The sequence below is a fragment of the Hyperoodon ampullatus genome, assembly GCF_949752795.1.
Source record: "Hyperoodon ampullatus genome assembly, chromosome: 3".
In the NCBI taxonomy this organism is placed as follows: domain Eukaryota; kingdom Metazoa; phylum Chordata; class Mammalia; order Artiodactyla; family Ziphiidae; genus Hyperoodon; species Hyperoodon ampullatus.
In genome coordinates this window covers 142649918-142674305 of record NC_136916.1, presented here as the reverse complement: position 1 = coordinate 142674305, position 24388 = coordinate 142649918, and the positions used below count along the sequence as shown (strand labels likewise).

At 39.9% G+C, this 24388-nt stretch overlaps 1 protein-coding gene across 1 annotated transcript in view; it reads right to left on the bottom strand.

Annotated features, from left to right (window-relative positions):
* SYNE2 (spectrin repeat containing nuclear envelope protein 2) overlaps positions 1-24388 on the bottom strand; it is a gene marked incomplete at its 3' end in the record, with an annotated part of 274897 nt that overhangs the window by 85162 nt on the left and 165347 nt on the right. The window contains exons 62-74 of the mRNA XM_079701370.1: positions 23783-23857; positions 22419-22529; positions 15968-16084; positions 11933-12163; positions 8364-8546; positions 7212-7340; positions 6522-6643; positions 6228-6369; positions 4266-4397; positions 3185-3337; positions 2851-3060; positions 1323-1424; positions 170-289 (exon numbers count right to left, since the gene is read on the bottom strand). Coding sequence (XP_079557496.1) covers positions 170-289; positions 1323-1424; positions 2851-3060; positions 3185-3337; positions 4266-4397; positions 6228-6369; positions 6522-6643; positions 7212-7340; positions 8364-8546; positions 11933-12163; positions 15968-16084; positions 22419-22529; positions 23783-23857 — 1827 coding nt within the window. The remainder of the gene's footprint in view (positions 1-169; positions 290-1322; positions 1425-2850; positions 3061-3184; positions 3338-4265; positions 4398-6227; positions 6370-6521; positions 6644-7211; positions 7341-8363; positions 8547-11932; positions 12164-15967; positions 16085-22418; positions 22530-23782; positions 23858-24388) is intronic.

Here is a 24388-nt window from a genome sequence, read left to right as displayed (position 1 = left end):
CACAGACTTTTCCATCCAACCATGAAAATAACCCAAATGAAGAACATATCTAAATTCCCCTGGTAGAAGAAAAAAGTCTTACTCTTTACAATCACAGTAATTCACGGAGAGTAAATTATAAGAGTAATACTCTTTATAATTCATAGTTATGTTTTCTGCTCAGACATACCTCTAATTTGTAAACCTCCTGGAGTAGAACAGAAGGTAAATGAAGCCTCTCCCCTTCGTCTCTTAGTTTTTCCACTCGGCTCTCAGAGTTCTGCAGCTCCACTGTATAGGCAGCTGCTTTCTAGAGCGAGAGACAATACAAAAAAGTAAAACCCTTTAATAAGGAGTCTACATATTCATTTAAAAAGAATTAAACAGTATAGAAAAGAATTAAGGGAAAAGTGAAAGTCCCACTTCTCTATCCTCTCCATTTTCCCCAAAGATCCACAGTTGACAGTTTGTTCCTAATGTGTTCAAAGCATGTACTGAGTAGAGGTAGAGTGCACATCCTGAAACACAATAGATTGCACACATCATTGTGTTCTGCAATTTGCATTCCTCACTTACAAGCTCCTCAGCATCTCTTCACATCAGTACAAACGTTATCTGGAGACTTTTAAATGGACATATAGTATACCATTGTAAGGCTGCTCACTGCTTTAGCAACAGTCTGCTCTTAACGGACTTTTGGGCTATTTAGAGTCTTTAATTCAAGCAGTGCAGCTAGATTCATCCTTGAATATTCATAAACATATTTATCTTTATGCACTTGCCTTTTTCTTTAGGATAAGTGCAAGTCCAGTACCCAGAGAAGTGCCTGAACATAGTAGGTCCTCAATTAATACTTGCTGGATAAATGGAGTGAAAGAGCTGCTGTATGGAAGAGCATTTAGGCTTAAAGTTTTGATATGTAGACAAATGATCCCTAGATGTTAGACTAATTGCCACTCCTACAAAGAGAGTGAGGGGGAACTTCCCTGGTGGCACAGTGGATAAGACTCTGAGCTCCCAATGTAGGGGACCCAGGTTCGATCCCTGGTCAGGGAACTAGATCCCACATGCATGCCACAACTAAGAGTTCGCATGCCAACTAAGGAGGAGCCCTGGAGCTGCAACTAAGGAGCCCACCTGCCACAACTAAGACCCGGTGCAACCAAATTAATTAATTAATTAATTAATTAATTTTTAAAAAAAGAGGGTGAGGGTTTCATTTCTCAATACCCTTCCCAACACTAAACAAACTTATATTTCGGGAAGTGATTCAGAAACACAGCTTATACACAAGACTCTCTGGTTCAAGGTTAAGTCAGTTTGAATTATTTTGACTTGATTACCTGAAGCTGTTCATCAATACTCTGGCCACTAATTTCGTTCAGAGATTGTTGTAAAGATGTTTTATTCTTAATAAGTTGATCATATAATCGTTTTATTTCATTCTGTATAAAAAGATAAATGCAGGAAACAGTGAGAATCTCACTTAGGCCTTCAATACCTTTTTAAAAATTCAGTTGTCCTTCAGTTTCTGTGCTATAAGAAATTTCAAACATATGCCAAAATAGGAGGAATCCCTGCATTACCAACATCCATCCAGCTTTAACAATTACTGACTTGGGGCTGGTCGTCTCTCTTCTGCACCCTCCCCTGAGCTTTCTTGACTGTACCTAACCTTCCTTCCCTCAGATTATTTGGAAGCAAATCCCAGATACCATATTATTTCACTAGTATATGTTTCAGTATGTATTTCCTAAAAGATAAAGATTCCTCCCTTTAAAAATACTACAAATCAATAATAATTCCTTAGTATTATTAACTGTGTAGGCAGGGTTCACGTTTCTCTAATTGCCTATACTTTTTCCTTTTGGCTTGTTGGAACCGGGATCTAAATGAGGTCCAATAGGCTGCAATGGATTAACAAGTCCCTTGTAATCTGCAGGCTCCCTGCCCATCTCTCTCTTTTGTTGTTTTTTTGGAGTTTTTGGTGTTGGGGTGGCGGGCTGGTCGTGGAAAAAAGCACACATACACACATTCTATGCAGCTTGCCACTGCCTGGGCCTGGCTGACTGCATTCCCTTGGTGCCGCTCAACATGTTCCTCCCTTGTGTCTATTTGACTTGGATTCTAGAGGCTTGATCAGATTCAGGTTTGATTTTATGGGCAAGACTCCTTCCTAAGTGATGTTCTGTTTCATTTTTCTCTCATTAGATAGTTTTCAGTAGCTTCCTAACTAGTCCACCTGCTTGAAGTCTCTGCTCTAATCCCCATTAGACAACTGCCACATGGATCTGCCGGAAATGTACACAGACTGTCATTCCTTTGCTCAAGAACTGTAATGGCGGGCTTCCCTGGCGGCACAGTGGTTGAGAGTCCGCCCGCCGATGCAGGGGACGCGGGTTCGTGCCCCGGACCAGGAAGATCCCACATGCCGCGGAGCGGCTGGGCCCGTGAGCCATGGCCGCTGAGCCTGCATGTCCGGAGCCTGTGCTCCACAACGGGAGAGGCCACAACAGTGAGAGGCCCGCGTACCGCAAAACAAAACAAAACAAAACAACTGTAATGGCTCCCCTTACCTAGAAATCCTGCCAGGTGACGCTCTTTAAGTGGCTGAATGTAACGCAGGAAAGAAACATTACTTTAGCTCAACCTAACAAATTCATACCCGAGAGTTTGGAAAGGATGTCACTTTCAAATGGTCTCCCACCATGAGCAGCTGAACTAACTTAAAGACCTTCATAGAAAGAGGGTCATCGCTTTCCTTAGCAATTCCCACTCATGAATGCTGCCAGGAATAGGAATGAATGGAAATTAGAGGTCCATGCTATGACCTAAAACAGTGTCAGAGCAGCCAAGCACCCAGACCCATACCTGATAACTGCGGTTATAGTCGAGGCCAGCTTTCAGGGACTTGCTCCTAGAGGCAGTTGCAGCCTGGATGTGCTCCAGGTAGACTTGGAGGTTATCAAAACAGTCAAGGAACAGGCTGGCATTCTTGCCAGGCCAAGTCATGGCTTTTGAAATATCATTCTTCTTGTCACTCATAGCTAAGCAAAGTTTTTTCAACTCAAGAGCCAGAGTCTGCAAAGTGGAGAGGAAGAAAGACACTGTGAACAAGGTCTGACCTTGAGAGGTTTCAGCTCTAGTTAACTAGTGGGCTGCCTGTGGTAATGGCCAACACATGGGCTTGATGGATGCTCCCTACCTCGTAGTGCACCTGCTGGGCACTGACATCCCCTCTCAAGAGCCAAGGGGTCTGCAGCATCTCCTCCACACTGCCCAGGCACTGACTGAGGGTCAGAAAGAGTTCAAGTAATTTCTTATCCAAATTCGCATATGTTTCTTCTGAAACGTTTTCCTAAATCAAGAGGAGAAAAGGAAAAATAAAAATCACTAAGATTCCCCGCCTTCCTAAGCCTACATTTTCCCTGGTTTCTATTATAGTTTACAATTTATGTTATGCTTTTTTTTTATAGTTAGTCATTTCAAATGCTTTGTGAACTAGGTAGCAGAATAAATAAATTAAGATGTTAACTCTGAGAGAAACAAGTTTAAGAAACTCAGTGTTAGGTAGTGAGTTGACTACTGAATGGAATTAAAAGGTAAATCAAAAGATGAAGGACTTCTTTAGTGGGGCCATCCAGGTGGAAGTGCGGTCCCAGATAAATCACACTATCCCTCTTCCCACTGTTCTCTGCCTCCCATATTTTAACATAGGAGAAAGTGGGTTAATGAAATCAAGTATGGCCTGGAGAAGGAAAAGAAGTCAAGAGACTTGAAGGGTTCATTAGAAAAAGGTACAACATCTTAAAGGTAGGCATGGTACAGCCTGGTGACTATAAGTAAATTAGGAGCCTGCCGAAGCTACTGATTACCCCAATTTGGGCTGTTTCCTGCTCTGTTCTTTGATGAGTACCTAAGCTATCCCGCACACCGCCTCAGTGTTAAGCCTACTCAAGGTTGGAAACCTTGCAGTTACTCCCTCCCTCCCTTCTCACCCTTGCAATCCCAGAGCCCCACTGCAGACAGTACTAATCAATCAAGATCCTTGTTCCTGCCAATCCTGGACCCAGGTTTAGAAGCCTATGCACATGGTATTCTACGCAACCACTACCAAATTTACCAGAGTCAGTAAGAGAGATAAATCCTATTTTCAATTCTAGGACTCATTCCATTATGTGTCCTATTATTTGTTCAGTAAAGAAAATTACGACCAATTTACAATATCACATTTCCCCTCATTTTTGTTATTGCAATGAGGAAAATATATAACATGCAGCTGCTACCTGTGTCTGAAGATTATTTGCTTCTTGACGGAGGTCTTCAAGTTGGGTGGTATAAGTTTTCAGTTCTTCAGCTGTTGGGTATCTAAAGTTATATATACTCACACTGGGTAGAACACTCATATTTGTGGCAACCTATTTGAAAAAGGGAAACCCTATTACAAACAGTTTGAGATCCTGTGAATGTTAACATAAAACATCAAAAATGCCTTAACATGCTATCTTCCAAGTTTACCTTCTTGGAAAGTGTTTTTTGTCTATCTTGTCATTTATAAGAAAAAAATAATTAAATTAAAATTTAAATATTTTGGATGGCTTTGAAAAGTCATGACAGGCTTTACACAGACACTTGAGGGCCCATTTAGATAACAAAACGAGGGGAAACAAAGTATAATTTGAAAAATAGAATAAAACCACTAATCTTTCAATTTGTAGGGATGCTATCTATCTGTGTTCCAAGGTTAGCTGTTTCTTTTCCCATTTATTGGTAGACTCTTGGCATACAGCCAACTCTTACAATAGAATACAGTCACCTCCAGGGACAGATTTGCATCTTGATTTGTTATTAAAAAGCTAAATAAGTACTGAAAATGAGCTGTGACTTCAGAAGGGAGAATGATTCAGAGTTAATATCTTTCCCAAATTGGAAAACTAACATATATAAAGGAACAGGATGGGATGGTAGATGACTCTGCTGGGGTGGAAGGGTGGAGAACAAGGGATGTTGTTCTATTGCTGGAAAAAGAATGATATATTACATGTTATAGTGTATATGACAAGGAGAAACCAAGACTAAAATCCTACCAATGAATTTGATTCAACTTTAATTGGTCAAATAAGGTTCTTGGTAGAGTAGAAGAGAACGGAAAAGTTCCCACCAGACTGGGGAATTGGGAAACCATTGAAAACCTTTGCCCCGGCAGTTTGAGTGCAAAGTTAAAGGCAGAAGCTTGACTGCTGGGAGCCACGGTGCTATTCTGCTCATGGGCTCCCTGTTTAGAGAGACATCCATCAGTAGCTGGCACAGTATGAATAAACCCTTGTAATGGCAATAATCAGGTGTGATAAGGTGTGCTGGTGAGAATACCTACAGACAGGTACCATTGGCAAAGGGGCCAGCACACTGCAGATGCCAAATAATATATATATATATATATATATATATATATATATATTTTTTTTTTTTAATGCTTGGCTTTTATTTATTTATTTATTTATTTATTTATGGCTGTGTTGGGTCTTCATTTCTGTGTGAGGGCTTTCTCTAGTTGTGGCAAGCGGGGGCCACTCTTCATCACGGTGCGTGGACCTCTCACTATCGCGGCCTCTCTTGTTGCGGAGCACAGGCTCCAGACGCGCAGGCTCAGTAGTTGTGGCTCACGGGCCTAGTTGCTCTGCGGCATGTGGGATCTTCCCAGGCCAGGGCTCGAACCCATGTCCCCTGTATTAGCAGGCAGATTCTCAACGACTGTGCCACCAGGGAAGCCCCCAAATAATATTTTGATGAATGAATGACACTCATATAGCAACGTATCATTTTCAAAGTTTTTTTTACATATATTATTCATTCCTTTATTCATTCAACATATAGTAACCAAGATTTTTTGATGTTCCAGTTACTACTGTGCCAGGCACTCAAATGTGAATCAGGCAGACATGGTCTTTCTTCTCATGCCATCTAATGGGGAGTTCAGACAAATACGCAGGTGTATAGTATAGTAAGAGCTATGATCAGGGAAGCCCAGCGTGCTATAGAAGCACAAAAGGGAAGCACTTAATGCAGATTTCCAGGAAGATGAAAAGAGGACAGCTAAGTAAGAAAATCCACCTGGCATCTTTGCCTTCTGAAAATAAATAAACTGCTTTTTGAAAATAATGCAGAACATACATGTGTGTTTAATGAATGCTCGTTGGATTTTCAAAGGTAAACACACTTATTTACACTGTGTGCACATACACACTGACCTGGGGCTGCACAAGCTGAGGTAGAGGGAGCTGAATTTTTGATGAAAGTTCATGATGTAAATATTGCCATTTATCTCCACTTTGGCCCTGGGTTGACAAGATCAAGTCTGGAGCATCATTTTCAGGGCTAGATGCCTTACTGCTTTTAAGGGAAAACAAATGGTGAAAAGAATAATCAACATACAAAAATTTTATTACATTCAGACAATGTTTTATAAGTGATATTAAAAGAAACACTGTTAACTCTCCCAACCACAATACTACCGAATGTCCGATTCTTTAAAAATATTTTACCTCACAGATGATGTCTGAGTTGTATCTTTATCATGTTGGCAATACTGAGGCCATATTTTGTTAGCATTAAATTCTATGAATTTGATTAAATCTTTCTGTTCCATTGGTTTTAACTCCAGAACCTATAATTGAATAAGATTCAAATAGTCCAATCAATCAAGGTTTTCAGTTAGTACCCAAGGGTTTCTTCTGTTGAGATCAGCTGATTTGGAATCACTTCCTAAATCATTATTTACTATTACTCTTTTTGGCTTGCTTGTTCTCGTTAACTTTTATTTTTCAAAAACTTATTTAAAATATTCACACAATGACCAAGTATTGTTACATATATGCTACGCACATGGAAAATACCAAAAATATACTAACACATTTTGAAACAATAGGGAAAGAAGTGTTGCAGTTACAAAGGTAAGTTCACCCTGAAGATATTTGCTTAGTCTGATATAAGACGCAAGTTAATAAGGCAGCCAAGTTCCAGTATCCCCAACTGTAGCAGATGAAAGCAAAGCAGCTACTGCAGTAAACGCTCAAAACTCAGAGCTGCTGCACACACAGGAACACTCACACATCACACTTTCTATTCAGTCACGTAAGAAAACACTCTAATGGCCTTTCAGTATTTAGTTCAATGGGAAATTCCATAAAGAAAGCTTTATTCTTATCTTTATAACTGTTTGGGGCTGAAATTACCTGTTGCTGCTGGAAATCTTTTTGTCTGCTGAACTGTGGCCTTTCAGTTACAACAGATTCAAATTCAGAAAGGTTATCTGGTTGGAGAACTTTCTGATGCTCAGAAGATTTCTTTAGCATGGTAGAATGCTGCAAAACATTTTATGATGGCAGACTATTTATTTAAAATGGTGACCTATTTCCGTTCTAATAATGTGACTACACAATGGAAAAGTTTTATGTGAAGTGAATGACTGTATTTTGTTAATTACAAGAATTATACACTATGATTTAATGTACTTATTTCATAACAACTTCAAAAACCACTATGTTTGATTAAGTGGTCGTTTTATCATTCCTCAACTCATCCAATGAGTTACTAAAAGCTAGGAAATCTATTGCACTTTTTTACTGAGGACAAAGTGAAATGGATATAAAAAACAGACATGGTATTAAGCTTATGAACTCAAATTTCCCCTATGTCTAAAACATAGTTGTTTTAAAAGAGAGAGAACGTATTAGGATAAAAGGGGATCCATACAGCCTGTGTATTTGGAGCCAATCTTATTTCTGTGAATGTAAGTCCTCTTAAGTAGAAACCACCAACTCATAAGTATGGATGCAAATCTTACATAGTAAGATCCTACTCACAAGATGAACATTTGCATTTATATACACAGAATGCTTTTAAAAGTCACAGCACACTTTAGCTGTATGATACATTCATCAGTATATGTGAATATTTATAAATGAATAACAAAAAGTACCCTGGAAACAGGTTTTTGTGTTTCTGATTGTCAAATTTTAATCTTATCTATAAAGGCTTCATTTTTCCAGTCAATCAGTCACACAATTCCTTTAAAATATATCCTTCTTTTATGAAGAAGGCTTACAGAGAGCTCATTATCAGCAAGAACAATCAACCTAGTCAAACCAACTCTAACCAAACCAACACCATCACTAAAGACAACCTAGATGGGAAAACTACACAGCGAAATGAAACCAATGACAAAAGCCAGTGTAACCAAGCCTTACAGTTTTAAGAGGCATAATTCTTCCTTACTTACTGTAATTCCTCTGTAGTTGTTTCCTTACCTCCACCCAGAGCTCTTTGCTGATGGGTCTACCATATGCATGTATCTACATACATGTATATACACAGTCATATTTTACCTGGTTCTCGCTGTATTTCTCCTGCAGCATCATCTGGACTTTTTCCAAATTGCACTTCACGGTTTTTAGTTTCAAGGAAAGTGCTTCAGCCTCCTGTTGAGTGGTTCCACTGTCTCCCAGGCCCTGATCTTTGCAATTCTCTAACAGAGAGGCAACCTTGTGCTCAATCTCTGTTAGCATAGCCTAGGAAATAAAATCATTTAATTAATCATAGGTTTGGTCCTGAGCAAGTGTTACAGTCCAGAATAAGTTAGATTCACTCTCTCTACCTAAGTGTATATATAAAGTCCTAGAAACACAAGTTGAAAGGGACCCTGGGGAAAGAAAAACAACTTCCACATAATTCCTGTGCTTATCCATAAGGGTACAACCAAATCAACTCCAAATCGGTTGTAAATAAATAAATTGCTTGTAAAATAATCTAAAACAAGTGATTCTATATTCACCTTAGAAAACAGAGCTTAATATATCCATTATAGCATAGTGGTTAAGACCACAGACACAGGAACTAGACTGCCTGGGTTCAGATCCCAGCCCTGCCACTTCGTAGCTGGGAAAATTTGGGCACCTTATACTGTATGGTTGTGCCTCTAGTCATCTGTAAAATGGGGATAATAACAGAACTTACCTCCTGAGGTCACTTTGAGAAGCTAGAGTTAAATCCACATACTTTGGCCAGGGCTTGATACGTAGTCTGTGCCAACTATTATTTTTTTTTCCCACCTTCCTAACCTTTTTCTGTTGCAATCCAAGTGCTGAGTAGTAATAAAAAAATAATTCTTTGAAAATTCTTTCCTTTGCTCTTTTCCTTCGCTTCCTCAAGCCAAATAAGCTTCCCAAATATCAGAAGACGACTACAGAAGACATAATTTGGAACCTAAAACACTTAGTCATTGATACAACTGGCCAACTTACACCCGGATCTAAAAATAAATCAGGAGGATGAAGTAAGTTTCCCAGTAAGTCACCATCATTGTTTTCCTCCTAACAGATCAAGTTTGCCCTCTCCTGGGGCTCAGGAGCCCCAAAAGTCATGTCAACTGGCTGGGCACACGAGTGTAGCAGCAGCATTCAGCCTTACATGCTGGCACTGTGAATGCTTGGGCTAAAATGGTGTGTGACTATGAACAAGTTCAGTTCTTTGAGAGAAACTTAAGGAAAAACTCTATTCTTAAAACAAATTTTCACATAACATACTTATAACTTCTCCATTCAAGCAAAGTGCTTGTATCCTCTATATAGAGACTCTTCTAAGCTTAAACAATATGTACTTATAGATTTTAAAGTGGCTATAAACAAAGTATACTATAATTCTGCACTTTTTCTCCATTTAGCTATTTTATGTATACATTTTCATGTGTCTACATACATATACTTAATGATTCCTATTTTAATAGCCACAAGTCAATACTCTATAATTCTCTTAATCTCCCTATTGTTAAGCCTTTAAACTGCTTCCAGTGCTTCACTTCTGTAATCAATGCAGCCATAAATATTCTTCTCCTTTTGGGTTATTTTCAGAGGGTAAATTTAAAGTAATGGGATTATTAGGTCAAAGAAGATGGACATCTTATCTGCTGACAGCTGACTTCCCTAAACATTGAACCAATCAGACAGACATTAGTGGATCTATTTCTCCAGAGTTTTCCAGGATGATATAATTTTTGTCAAGGTAATGGAGGAACAAAACAACAGCTGTTTTGATTCACAAGTCTTTAATAATCAAGGCTAAACATTCTTCTCAAATATTAAATTACCGAATATAATTTTTTCTTGACTGATCTGTTTGCTCCTGTCCTTTGGACATTTTTCCTCTGGCAACTCAGTGTTTTTACAGACCACTGTAAGGCTTTTTATAAGTTTCAAAGTTAAACTGTATGTGTCATGGTGTTATATAAATGAGCCAAAGTTGGCCCCTGTATATTGACCCATATATTGTTCATTTCTTCACAGCAGAAATATCAGCTCACATTTAGCTAGTGCCAGACTCAAAACTGGACCCCCATATCTGTTAGCCATAGTTAAGACAAACTTTGGTGCTCTAAAGACCCCAGCCTCTGCTATCCTTCAGAGCTCTCTGGCATCACCTAGACACAAGCCCCTCTGGACTGTCCATCTCCTGGGACTTCCACTGTCTCTCCCCTTCCGGCTGTTGGTCCCACCCTCACTCCTTGCCAAAGCCTCTGGAAGGTCCCCTGCCATGAGTGACTTTCCAGTCCCTCCAGGTCCCACCAAAACGCTGCCCAAATAAAGCTCATTGCGAGCTACTGCCACCTTGCGGTCCTGTTTTTTCCTTGAGCAGCCCTCACATCCTTGAACTCACTACAAGTGGCCCAAGGACCAGATTTTGGTAATGACCAAGGAATTGGCTCTGGGGGTCTACCCAGTCAGCAGGACAATCAATTGGCAGATGGCTTCTGAATGGCCTTAAGTGGCTAGGTCTCAACATCTGGAATACTGCAGGTTCAGGTTAGAGTAGCACTGCTCTGTGCTGAATTACACTGTCTTCTCCAGACTCTCAAGCGCCTCATCAGCTAGGTCATGTAGCAGTGCCAGTATTTGAGTGAATCCGCCCTCGGAGCTGACTTTTGGGGTGAGAAGTGCTGAGCTGCCCAAGGAAGGAAGCCCAGCTTGCTTACCTGGGTCCCACTGGACAGGCACCGGATGTTGTAAGACTGTGGGTCTGAATGGAAAAAGGGGAGGAGTGCCGGCCTCGGGCCAAGGTGGGTCTTCCCCAACCCCATAATGGGATATAGTGGGTGGAGCTCCCTGTGGGCTGGCCAGTGACTTGGGGTATTCTGAGAGGAAGTCCTTGTCCCTGGGACCACTGCAAGCGAGCCAATCTGGCCAAGGCAGGTCTTAAGTGCCTTTGGGGGAGGCGCCTCGGCTGGGCTGGGCTGGGCTGTCGTGTGTGACGCTCAATTATGCTCCTGCAGTGTTGTCCGTCTTGCCCCTCCCTGGAGGGATACAGAGATCCCAACCTTTGGGCTGTGCCAGCAAATGTTACTCAAAATGACTCCCAGGCAAGGAAGTTTACATTCCTGCCCCTCCCCAACAAGAGCAGGAGCATTTGTAATAACACGGCAGCAAAGCCCTTTTATATTGCATCTGCAATCCTGCAAATCAGGATATTCATTTTCATTTCTGATGAATGAAAATTCAAAGAATTTAATATTATGCATAAAATTAGTATTTATTGAGCACTTTATATATACTTCATACACCAGACACTGATTTAGATAATTTATCTCATTTAATCCTGACAAAGTCTTAGGAGATAACCTACTCTATGAGGAAAACGAGGTGAGAAGTTAACTCCTACCAGTTCACAGTTAATGACTGGATCTGAACTCTAGATTCTGAGATCTTACCCACTACTGTCTCCCCAAATATTCTGCTTACATAAATCATTTCAAAGAACTATCCTGAGAACAAAAAGTTGAGGCCAAGATAAACATAGGGGTCAGAGTAACAGGAAGAATCACACTGTTGCTTTAAAAGAAACTCACCCAGTCTTAGAAGGTGATTGGTGAAGAGGCAGACCACGAGCTCAGACCCATTAGGCTTACCTGGCACCCTACCAGCTGCTGTTCCACCACCTGCTGCATGTCTGCATCTAATGTTTCCGGCTCGAATGCCACGTTGGCTTGCTGCAGCCACAGCTCCAGCTCAGCCACCTGGTTCTTGCAGACATGGAGGACTTCCGCAGGCTTGGGCCTTGCTTTCTCCGCTGTGGCCTCAAAAGCTCCTTGCTCATCAGAAAAGCCCGGAGCTGCAACCTTGATAGGAGGTGTGGTACCCTATGATAAGTCCAAAGGCAATCCAGCGGTGAAAAGTTAGGAGTCCAAAACATTCAGATTTGGACTTGCAAAGACCTGTGAACTTATAGCATTTCCCCAGTTAAAAGAAAAATAAGGGCAGAAGAAGTAAGAAAGAAAAGAAAAAGCCACCTCCACAGGCATAGCAATGATCACGTGACCTGGCGCCCCAGGTTTCCAAGCAGCTGATCTGCATGTACACAGGTACAGAGTTCCTGGGCACAGAGGACGCAAACAGGCTTGCAGTTCATTAAACGGTGGGTCCCAGGAGACAGGTGAGTGTGAGCAAGAGGGTGTGCATGTGGGTGTGTGTCTGAAACATTTCAGCGAATTGGCTGGTGTTTAAATTTGCATGATGCATGATTAAGCAATGCTTGCATTGCTGTGCGCTCTGTTCAAACACGAAAAAAGATCTTTACACACTGGCAGGGATACAAGGAAATATAGCTCACACTTTTAACTTAACATCTTCTCAAGTAGTTTAGATTATAAAATATTTTAGCTTCCCCCCCACCCCTGCTAGTACTTATCTGAACTTCTCCCTATTAAAAATAACTTGAGTCAAGTGATAAGCTTCACTGGCGTAATTTGGAAACTTTGCTCCTATTCTTCAGAGAGTGTCTCTAAAACTACTTTTCACCTTCTAAATACTCAAATATTACTGAGTTAAGGACTAGATGCTTATAGTATAGTATAAAGAAAGTATGATGTGTGATGTGTTCTTTTTAATATTGAAACACCTAGGTTGCTTATCGATCTGATAGAAAAATTTCTCCCAGGTACCAAGTGAAAGTATTCTAGTAATTATATAATAGATACTTTCAATTTGGAGGCAAAAGATGAATTGATACAGAGATATATTTGCTTCCCACATCTTCTTCCAGAATAGTGAAAGAGTACTGTCGACCCCTCTAGAGGAATTTCTTTAGGAATAAGGATTTGTGTTTTGCTCTACAAAATTAGTGATCTCCGTAAATATTTTATTCATCCTGAGTATGATGAAATGACAATGTTTTCTATATAAGGCTTTGCTAACTCCATCTCAGCATCTAATAAGGCACTATTTTGGCTAACTGAGAAATGGGAGCTGCTCACAAATGTGAGCAATATGCAACTCAAATGCATATCTCCTAATATTTGTGGAATTTTGTTTAAACATAGAACTTTCGGTACAACAGAAGCAGACGAAATTGGTACGTGGTAACAAAAATATGCAGGGTATGAAAATACCACTCATTTTCACACACAATGATACGGCTTATGAAAGCTGGTTTGGCAGAAGGGTCCTCTGAGTTGTACTCGTTCCCCTTGACCATCTATTAACTTCACATATGTTTGCCTTTTCTGCCAAAACGCTATTTCTCCCCTGCCTTTATCAGTGTTTTCTTCAAGAATCACCTTCCTAAGGAAGTCTTCCCATTGCCTTGCTTTCTCTGAAGTTCATATACAGATCTATATTTAGATTCACCTGTTTCAATTTTCTTTTTTAATTCTGATTTTTAAAAAAGCAACAGATATGTGATTTTACTGACAGACACCAATTTCTAGTTATGTGATTTTACTTCCAGACACCAATTTCTAGTTATCTGATTGTTTTCTAGCTTTCAGATATTTCTATCTTAGTGGCAAAGAATTTGGGATCCTCTTTTTTGTCACCTGAGATAACAACCTGTTGATACAGATTAATTAATTAATTAATCTGCAATAACAGATTTACCATCTGCCTTATTTACTCAAAAACATTCAAGCACCTATATCTGCCACACAGATGTAGAAAATGACAATATTTAATTTCTTAGCTTTCTCACTAACTCACTGAATTAATGAGGAAAAACGGAAGCTGGATAACTAATCTCGGCTTTATTTGCTAGTTATTTGAACCTGAAAAGAATCCAAAGGTGACAGAAGAAAAAAAGATTATTTGTAACTGTAGAACTTCAATAGCTGAAGGTGGCCTGGGGAATGTGCCAGGAATCGGTTCACTCACCTCTTTTTATAGTTACAGAAATCCAAGTACATTTAATGTTTAATCAGTTCACACCCCTCCCATCCCACCACATTGCTTCTGAGAAGCTCAGGCCCAAATATAAATTAGTTGCCCAAGGTCACACAGCTCTGAGATCTTTTAATTCTGAGTCCACAATTTTTTTCCATAATAGCACCCCTGCTGAATATCTTCTCCATATGATAACCCCAAATTCTAAAAGTAGAAGTTATTTAAATGAAAGTTTTATGACTGTACATTTTGGAGGGCTAAAAAAATATGACCACAGGTATTTCTTGTTAGAGAATTATGTCATCTCTAAAGCATTAATGTAAACTGATAATACCCAAACTTTTATTGGGCTCTAGAGCTAGGCCACTGTGCTAAGACCATCTCATATTTCACACCCCAAACCCATTATTCCCAGTGCACAGATGAGAAAACTGAGACTTAGAGAAGCTAGTCAAACTGCCTATGGTCACACAACTAGTAAGTAGAACCAGAATCCAATCCCTGATTTCATTATGCCTGGGGGTCTACAAGTCCACATTAAAAAAAATTTTTTATTTATTTATTATTTATTTATATTGATTTTTGGCTGCATTGGGTCTTAGTTGCGGCATGCAGGATATTCGTTGAGGCATGTGGGATCTTTCGTCGAGGCACAGGCTTTTCTCTACTTGTGGTGTGCGGCTTTTCTTTCTCTAGTTGCGGCGCGCAGGCCCCAGGGCTCATGGGCTCTGTAGTTTGCCGCATGGGGGCTCTCTAGTTGAGGCGCATGAGCTCAGTAGTTGTGGAGCACGGGCGTAGTTGCCTCACGGCATGTGGGATCCAAGTTCCCTGACCAGGGATAGAACCCGCATCCCCTGCATTGTAAGGTGGATTCTTTACCACTGGACCACCAGGGAAGTCCCAAGTCTTGACATAATTCTCTCAACCCTCTGGCATCCAAGTTAGCCTCTCAGTTAGTGAATGTCATACTGCTTGATTTCTATATAACGCATCGCTGATCTAAGTAAGATCCATTTAAAAGGCAAATGAATTTTCTGGCTGTAGCTATATTTCATGCCAAAATACCAACCATCAAAAATATTTTACTGTCAATTCTACAAACAGGTGCACAAACCCCACCCCGCCCCACCCCCCATTTTATAAAATGCAAATCTGCCTGGCTAAAGTGCCTTACCTAAATGCATTTGCATAAATACTAAATATGCCACTGGGATGGTGTGGCGGCAGTTTATTTTGTGAGGCCAAATCTGCCTTGGTTTCACATCTTTCAATACTAAATATTCAATTTAGGAAGGCAGAGTGGAATATTCTGAGTCTGACTCTTACTCCTCCATTTACCAACTGTACTTTTATTCCCTGAATTTTGATTTCCTCATTTGTAAACATATGGCAGATATTAACCTACCTTATTTAATCTGAGGATTAGACAGCAAATACAAATGCCTTTTATGTAATAGGCAGTTAATCAATATTAGCTCTCCTCCACTTTCATCGCCCCCATAAGTTATATCTACAGAAGAAAGAAGGAGCTGCTAATGGAAAGGCTAGTTCACCCTCACAAGCGATGAGTGAGTAAAAAATCTTTAATTGCTCTGTACCACGCTTACTCTCTACGTAAACACCTGATGTCAAACCTTCCCGTGCTCCGGCTTGGCTGCGCACATGAAGATGTTAAAGTTCAAAGACCTCTTGCTTTGCAATACAAAATATTGCAAAACACAGAGAGCTTGTCATCTCTGCGGGCTAGTCCAGGTATCTGGGCAGTTGTCTTGTCACCAACAGGGACTTACCTCTTGTGTTTGGTTGGGGCTCAGGGAAAATTCTGGGCCTTGCTCAGTGTTTAGTGAGTCTTGTGCAAAAATCGGTGCCATGGAACTATCACACATGCTTATTTTCCAAGCTGCCTCCTGTAAAGAAAAGAATCAGAGGTCCAGAAAAGTTCCTGCCCTGCTGCCATGCAAGTCCCTCTTCCTGGACCTGCTCATGTTACAAATCACCTGCTTTAAAAATGTCTAGAGAAGTCAGGTGCACTGAGAAAAAAAAGTTTGTTTATTAGGCAAAAAAAAAAAAATCAACTTCCTCAGGTTTGTCTTTATTTTGAAGACTCAAATTCTCTAAAGCTCTGTAGTTAATGAGGGACACATAAGGAATCTAGAGAATTACGTATTTAAATGGATAATTAAGAGAATTAAAATTAAATAAGATTATATGATAAAGCCCACATTTCTAATAATGGGGGAAAGATGAATTTTTAAAATTGGGAACAACTACCTATCCATGAAAAACATAGCTAAATCCTCGCCTCACTACTAACAATGAATTTTAATTGTATCTAATACTTAAATGTAAAAGTTATACCATAAAAATTCTTGAAGAAAATATGAGTGAATCTATTTCTAATCTAGGAGTGGGGAGGGACTTCTAAAGCATGACAATAAAGGAAAAAAATATTAGTATTAACAACATAAATAAAATAACATGCACCACAAAAGACACTGTAATCTAAGTTAAAAGAGAAATAACAGACTGGGATAACATCTTGCAAACTGTTAATATCCTTAATATGTTTATTACTGTTATAAATCAATAGGGAAAACATCCCAGTCTGTTTGAAGAAAAACTCAAATGGCGTGAACAAGTGATTCATAAAAGAAGAATATGAAAGCCAATGAACATCTAAAGAGATACTCAAAATTCTTAGAATATATGCAATTTAAGCCACTGGCTATGTTTGGCTAAGAAATGTCCAATATCAGCCTAGGGTCAGGAAAGAGGCATTTCCATGCATTCCTGGTAGAAATAAAATTGATGTATTCTTTCTAGAGGGCAGTTTGACAATGTGTGTCACATTTTTTTTTTTTTTTTTTTTTGTGGTACACGGGCCTCTCACTGCTGTGGCCTCTCCCGTTGTGGAGCACAGGCTCCGGACGCGCAGGCCCAGCGGCCATGGCTCACGGGCCAGCCGCTCCGCGGCATGTGGGATCCTCCCAGACGGGGGCACGAACCCATGTCCCCTGCATCGGCAGGCGGACTCTCAACCACTGCGCCACCAGGGAAGCCCGTGTGTCACATTTTAAATGGATGTACACTTTGATCCTAGTAAGTGTAACCCACTTACTAGGTCAGTCAAAGTTAAACAATGGGAAAATGAAATGTACACAAATATTTAACATAATGCAGTGGGAAAAGTGGATGATGTAATTGACCAATCTTGATTGCTCTACTTACAAGCTGTGTGATCTTGGACAAGTTAACCTGGACTTTATGAGCCTCATTTACTTCAAAGTGAGAATATAACCCAGCTCACTCATTCCTGTGATTATTAAACAAGATGACATATACAAAGCACCTCATAGTTCCTAAGAAAATGTTACTTTCCTGCTCCGCATACTGAAAACAATAACTGCTATTAGAAAGTTATGAACCAAAAACCAAAGGTAAAGCTTAGATAAAATTGGAAAGATAGGTTGGGATCATGATAAGTCTGGAAGTCAGGCTAAGAAGATTGCATTTTATTCAGCAGATAGTCAGAATCCAGGAAAGACTGGAGCTTAGCATGAACTGTTTTAGGAAAAGCCATCAGTTAATATTGTATAAGACATATAAATGACTAGAGGCTATAAATCCACTTAGAAGACTAGTCTAAAAGTCTAGGGAAGAAGTTAACAATTGCCTGGAATAGGATGATGACAAAAATAATGGGAGGTGAAGAAGGATGTAAAGACTGAATGAACATCACTTGACCAGTGGATATGAAAGGTAAGACAAATGAGGTACCTGAGACGACTCTGAAGTTTGTCTCAGACTCTGAGAAAACAGTGGTGCCACTAACAGACACTGAGGAATTAGGAGGAAGAGCAAGCATTGAAGGAAAGTTGGTAAATGGATCTGAGATGAAGAAAATACATTCAAAAAGAGAAATCTATCTGGAGAGTAGAAATGAGGAACAGATTTATAGGAAAAGTCAAGACTAGAGATTTGATGTGGGAATCCCTGTCATACAGGTGACTACCAAACCTATGAGAGGGGAAGAAATTGCCATGAGAGATAACAGAGAAGAAAGAAGAGGACAAAACATTGGGGGAAATGCCTACCATCACAGAGATGGGTCAAGAGAAGGAGATGGAAGAGGGGCTGCAGGTAGATGAGACAAGAAAGTACAGAATTAAAAAAGCCAAAGAAACACTGCATTTCAAGAAGGAAGAGGTGGTTAGTGCTGAAGAGATCAAGAAGGATTAGGACTAATAAAAGGGTACTTAATTGATATGCAGAAGTCAACAGCAATTTAAGTATAGCAAGGGACAAAATCTTGATTACAAAAGGGGCCAAGAAAGAGGAGCACCAAAGTAAAGACATTTAGCCATAAATGAAAGAGGAAGCACCATGTAATTGATCTGGAAAGCAGGATCAAGAAATTCAATTGAATTCTATCAAACATTTAGAGAAGAGCTATAACTGTCCTTCTCAAACTCTACCAAAATATAGCAGAGGCAGGAACACTCCCAAACTCATTCTACAAGGCCACCATCACCCTGATACCAAAACCAGACAAAGATGTTCACAAAGAAAGAAAACTACAGGCCAATATCACTGATGAACATAGATGCAAAAATCCTCAACAAAATACTAGCAAACAGAATCCAACAGCACATTAAAAGGATCATACAACATGATCAAGGGGGGTTTATCCCAGGAATGCAAGCATTCTTCAATATATGCAAATCAATCAATGTGATACACCGTATTAACCAACTGAAGAATAAAAACCACATGATCATCTCAATAGATGCAGAAAAAGCTTTCGACAAAATTCAACAACCATTTATGATAAAAACCCTGCAGAAAGTAGGCATAGAGGGAGGGAACTTACCTCAACAAAATAAAGGCCATATATGACAAACCCACAGCCAACATCATCCTCAATGGTGAAAAACTGAAACCATTTCCACTAAGAACAGGAACAAGACAAGGTTTCCCACTCTCACCACTATTATTCAATGCTGTTTTGGAAGTTTTAGCCACAGCAACCAGAGAAGAAAAAGAAATAAAAGGAATCCAAATTGGAAAAGAAGAAGTAAAGCTGTCACTCTTTGCAGATGACATGATACTATACATAGAGAATCCTAAAGATGCTACCAGACAACTACTAGAGCTAATCAATGAATTTGGTAAAGTAGCAGGATACAAAATTAATGCACAGAAATCTCTTGCATTCCTATACGCTAATGATGAAAAATCTGAAAGAGAAATTAAGGAAACACTCCCACCTACCACTGTAACAGAAAGATTAAAATACCTAGGAATAAACCTACCTAAGGAGACAAAAGACCTGTATGCAGAAAACTATAAGACACTGATGAAAGAAATTAAAGATGATACAAGTAGATGGAGAGATATACCAGGTTCTTGGACTGGAAGAATCAACATTGTGAAAATGACTCTACTACCCAAAGCAATCTACAGATTCAATGCAATCCCTATCAAACTACCACTGGCATTTTTCACAGAACTAGAACAAAAAATTTCACAATTTGTATGGAAACACAGAAGACCCCAAATAGCCAAAGCAATCTTGAGAAAGAAAAATGAAGCAGGAGAAATCAGGCTCCCTGACTTCAGACTATACTACAAAGCTACAGTAATCAAGACAGTATGGTACTGGCACAGAAACAGAAATATAGATCAATGGAACAGGATAGAAAGCCCAGAGATAAACCCACGTACCTATGGTCACCTTACCTTTGATAAAGGAGGCAAGAATATACAGTGGAGAAAAGACAGCCTCTTCAATAAGTGGTGCTGGGAAAACTGAACAGCTACATGTGAAAGAATGAAATTAGAACACTTCCTAACACCATACATAAAAATAAACTCAAAATGGATTAAAGACCTAAATGTAAGGCTAGACACTCTAAAGCTCTTAGAGGAAAACATAGGAAGAACACTATGACATAAATCACAGCAAGATCCTTTTTGACCCACCTCCTAGAGAAATGGAAATAAAAACAAAAATAAACAAATGGGACCTAATGAAACTTAAAAGCTTTCACACAGCAAAGGAAACCATAAACAAGACCAAAAGACAACCCTCAGAATGGGAGAAAATATTTGCAAATGAAGCAACTGACAAAGGATTAATCTCCAAAATTTACAAGCAGCTCATGCAGCTCAATATCAAAAAAACAAACAACCCAATCCGAAAATGGGCAGAAGACCTAAATAGACATTTCTCCAAGGAAGATATACAGATTGACAACAAACACGTGAAAGAATGCTCAACATCATTAATCATTAGAGAAATGCAAATCAAAACTATAATGAGGTATCACCTCACACCAGTCAGAATGGCCATCATTAAAAAATCTACAAACAATAAATGCTGGAGAGGGTGTGGAGAAAAGGGAACCCTCTTGCACTGTTGGTGGGAATGTAAATTGATACAGCCACTATGGAGAACAGTATGGAGGTTCTTTAAAAAACTAAATATAGAACTACCATACGACTCAGCAATCCCACTACTGGGCATATACCCTGAGAAAACCATAATTCAAAAAGAGTCATGTACCACAATGTTCACTGAAGCTCTATTTACAATAGCCCGGAGATGGAAACAACCTAAGTGTCCATCGACAAATGAATGGATAAAGAAGATGTGGCACATATATACAATGGAATATTACTCAGCCATAAAAAGAAACAAAATTGAGTTATTTGTAGTGAGGTGGATGGACCTATAGTCTGTCATACAGAGTGAAGTAATTCAGAAAGAGAAAAACAAATACCATATGCTAACACATATATATGGAATCTAAGAAAAAAAAAAAGGTCATGAAGAACCTAGGGGCAGGATGCGAATAAAGATGCAGACTTACTAGAGAATGGACTTGAGGACACGGGGAGGGGGAAGGGTAAGCTGGGACAAAGTGAGAGAGTGGCATGGACATATATACACTACCAAATGTAAAATCTAGAGCTAGTGGGAAGCAGCTGCATAGCACAGGAAATCAGCTTGGTGCTTTGTGACCACCTAGAGAGGTGGGATAGGGAGGGTGGGAGGGAGGGAGACGCAAGAGGGAAGAGATATGGGGATATATATATATGTATAGCTGATGCACTTTGTTATAAAGCAGAAACTAACACACCATTGTAAAGCAGTTATACTCCAATAAAGATGTAAAAAAAAGAAATTCAATGCATTAAAGTAGCATATTGAGCTCAGTACAGGACGTCAAAATGTAGAAGATAAAGTTCTTGCTTTTCATGAAACTGTGTCAGGTCTATGCATAAAACAGTGATAGGTCATAACGGAGGTTCAAAATGCTATGGGAAAACAAAGGGAAAGAGGCAGGCAGTTTCTTGGAGGAGGCGGAAGTTGAGATGGGCCTTTGTGGATGGGTAGGAAGGAAGTCCACAGGCAGATATGGAGAGAAGGCACCCCAGGGAGGCAAAGTAGTTTCTGAAGAGATGGTCTGGGCTCTGGGTCCCTCAGCTTGTTTGGAGGGGTAGGGCCATGGGGGAGGGAATTTGTTAGGGAAGGGGAAACTGAATACTTCTGAGGTAGAGAGGAAAGGAAGCTACCAAGACAAAGAGACTGGAGATGCAGGTACAAGTGTAGCCCTGTGCCAAAGACGAATGAAAGGACTGGCCTGGGAGCTGGGGGAAGGGTCAGCCCTGGTCAGGAGGCAGGTGCGGGAGGTGTGTGGATCATAATGATGAAGAGATCTTTCAGGAGGAAGGGAAAAACATCATCTTCACATCAGCATGTAATAATGATTTTCTAAAGTGAGGGCATTTGCCCTCTATTTTGAGAGACTGGAGAAGGTTTAGAAGGTCATAAGGAGCAAAAAGACTTATTAATTTACCTTCCATACTACTTTATTCAAAAAGAAAATGATGGGGAGACCTCTCACCCCAACTGCTCCCCAAAGAGTGGCATGCTAAATGCTTTAACCACAATGGTAAACCTTTCAGTTATCTGTTTTGTCAGTTTGGATTTTCACATGTGGAGTGCTTCTCAGCAAAATACTCTCCTATTATCACTAAGTGCACAAAAGAAATGCAAGTAATAGGTAAGTACTCAGTTGTCTTTGCTTTGTGCAGAGGTAACACTGAGAAGCTTAAAAAAATTTCAACCCATGTAGGTTCCCTCCTGAAGCATTCTTTCAATGAGAAATTCTTTGCTTTGGCTTACTATCCCTGCTCATCCCCTACCCCCAACAAATGTGATATGTCCAGTATTACCTGAACCATTGTTCCAGAGGACGAGGATGCCCTGTCTTCCTCCACATCCTTGTCATGCTTCCAGAGTAAAGATGGGGACCCGGAAGATGGCTCTGCTTTCTTATCTCCACTCTGACACAGCAATCAATTGATTAGCAAAGGGAGGTGATTTCCTACCATCATAACAGCATCCTCCTCATCTCTTTTATATGACTCAGTTTACCAGAGAGTATTATTGCAGCCCTTAATTCCACCCATCCCCCTATTTGTCATCGATTTCTTTGGCTAACTGCATCACAGGAGTCCAAATGTGGTTGCTCTTCCTAAAGCCTAAAAAAATATTCTTGTAAGCTGGGATTCAGCTCATGTCACACAAAGGGGATCTTTAAAACAGTGCTTTAGGAATTTGATCTGCTTTGGTAAATGTAACCTCAAACACTATCTTTAAAATAACAGCCTGATGAACATGTATTTTTTGATCGTTGTCAAAGACAAACAATGAATACTATAAACATATCAGTTCAGAGGCAAATACAGGTCTCAAATTAGAATTGCACTGAAGTGCACTCTTTTTTTTGGTCCTGGTACCTCCTCCACTCTCACAATTCTCTCTGCTGTGAAGGGGCATAATCAGATCATAAAGTTGTCTGATGGTCAGAGTGTATAATAAGCCTCACTTCTCCTTGTCCGACCACTCAGCCCCACGTGTCCTAGTGATACACGTGAAGGACAACAGGCTGTTCTGTGTGACCGTGGAGCTACTGAACAATCTATAAAACGAGCAGGGAGAATGTCTGGTGGTTACGTGTGAGACATTAAAAATTGTAAATTGTTGCAATTTTCTTCCCTTTTGCACAAGACCCACTATCACTTTAATTCTTAAAGTATGAAATGGAAATTGATATCAGGAAAGACAACTGGTAAAGGTCTCATCCAACCAGTTCTGATGGAGTAATAAGGATTCATAGTAGGGTTAGTTGCTAATACCATTCTTTGTGTCCTTGGCAATGCTGTTTCAGACTAAAAAAAGTAATTCAAATGTGGAAAGATAAAGTTCTATAAAGCACACTAGGAGTGCCAATCAAACAGCAGAGAAGTACTCAAAACTCCAGAGAAAGTACTCAGAAGTCAGGATACGACAAAGAACTTCATCTTCTCCCTTCTGCCAACAAGTGTGTCTGAATTACATTTATTCCACTCTGGCCTGAAGTAGGTTTAGATGCACTTAAACATTAATAACATAAGACAACTACTTCAATCACCCTTACAAACTACCAGCATTGAATTTAAAAATCCTTACGTTTCCATTCATTTTAAGATCTTCTCATTGACCTTTTAGAGATTACTGTTCTAACAAACTTGAACGAGAAAATCATTTTCCTTACTTCGCTCTTCAGGGAGGTTTCTTCTGCTTCTTCCTCAACTGCTGGCAGGAAGAACATGGAGCCCGTTCTGTTCAACTGAAAGGCACAGCACAAAGACCTGCAGCCGGGTTGCCGTTCAATGTCACCAGGATCCTGGCCTGGCCGCATTTTTATGTAGCTAATTTTTTACTTACTTTATCCAAGATGCCCACCCACACAAGAAGCCTCGGGGTCTAGCAACTCTCAGCTCATCCAGCTGAATATCATGACTCACTCAAATCTTAGATCTCTTTCATTTGCACTGCCTTCTGTGGTCCCTCATCAAACAATTCAAGAATGTGATTCATTGATGTGGATTCAGAGTGGGCTTAGAGAGGGGCTGGGCCCGTTTTTGAGTTTGCAATGGGCTGTTTAGTAGGAAGATACTTCAAAGGGTAGATGCCACCCACCTACCCATGGAATTTCACAAGCACCTCCTTAAGTAACTTGTGCATAAGAATTCTGGGTTGAGTCCAGAACAGAAACACCCTAAGGATTAATATTCACTAGTGAATAATCTCAGGCAGAGTATTTCCACTTTTAAAAATTCTTTTACTATAGGCCGTATACAGAGATGCCACAGGCCTT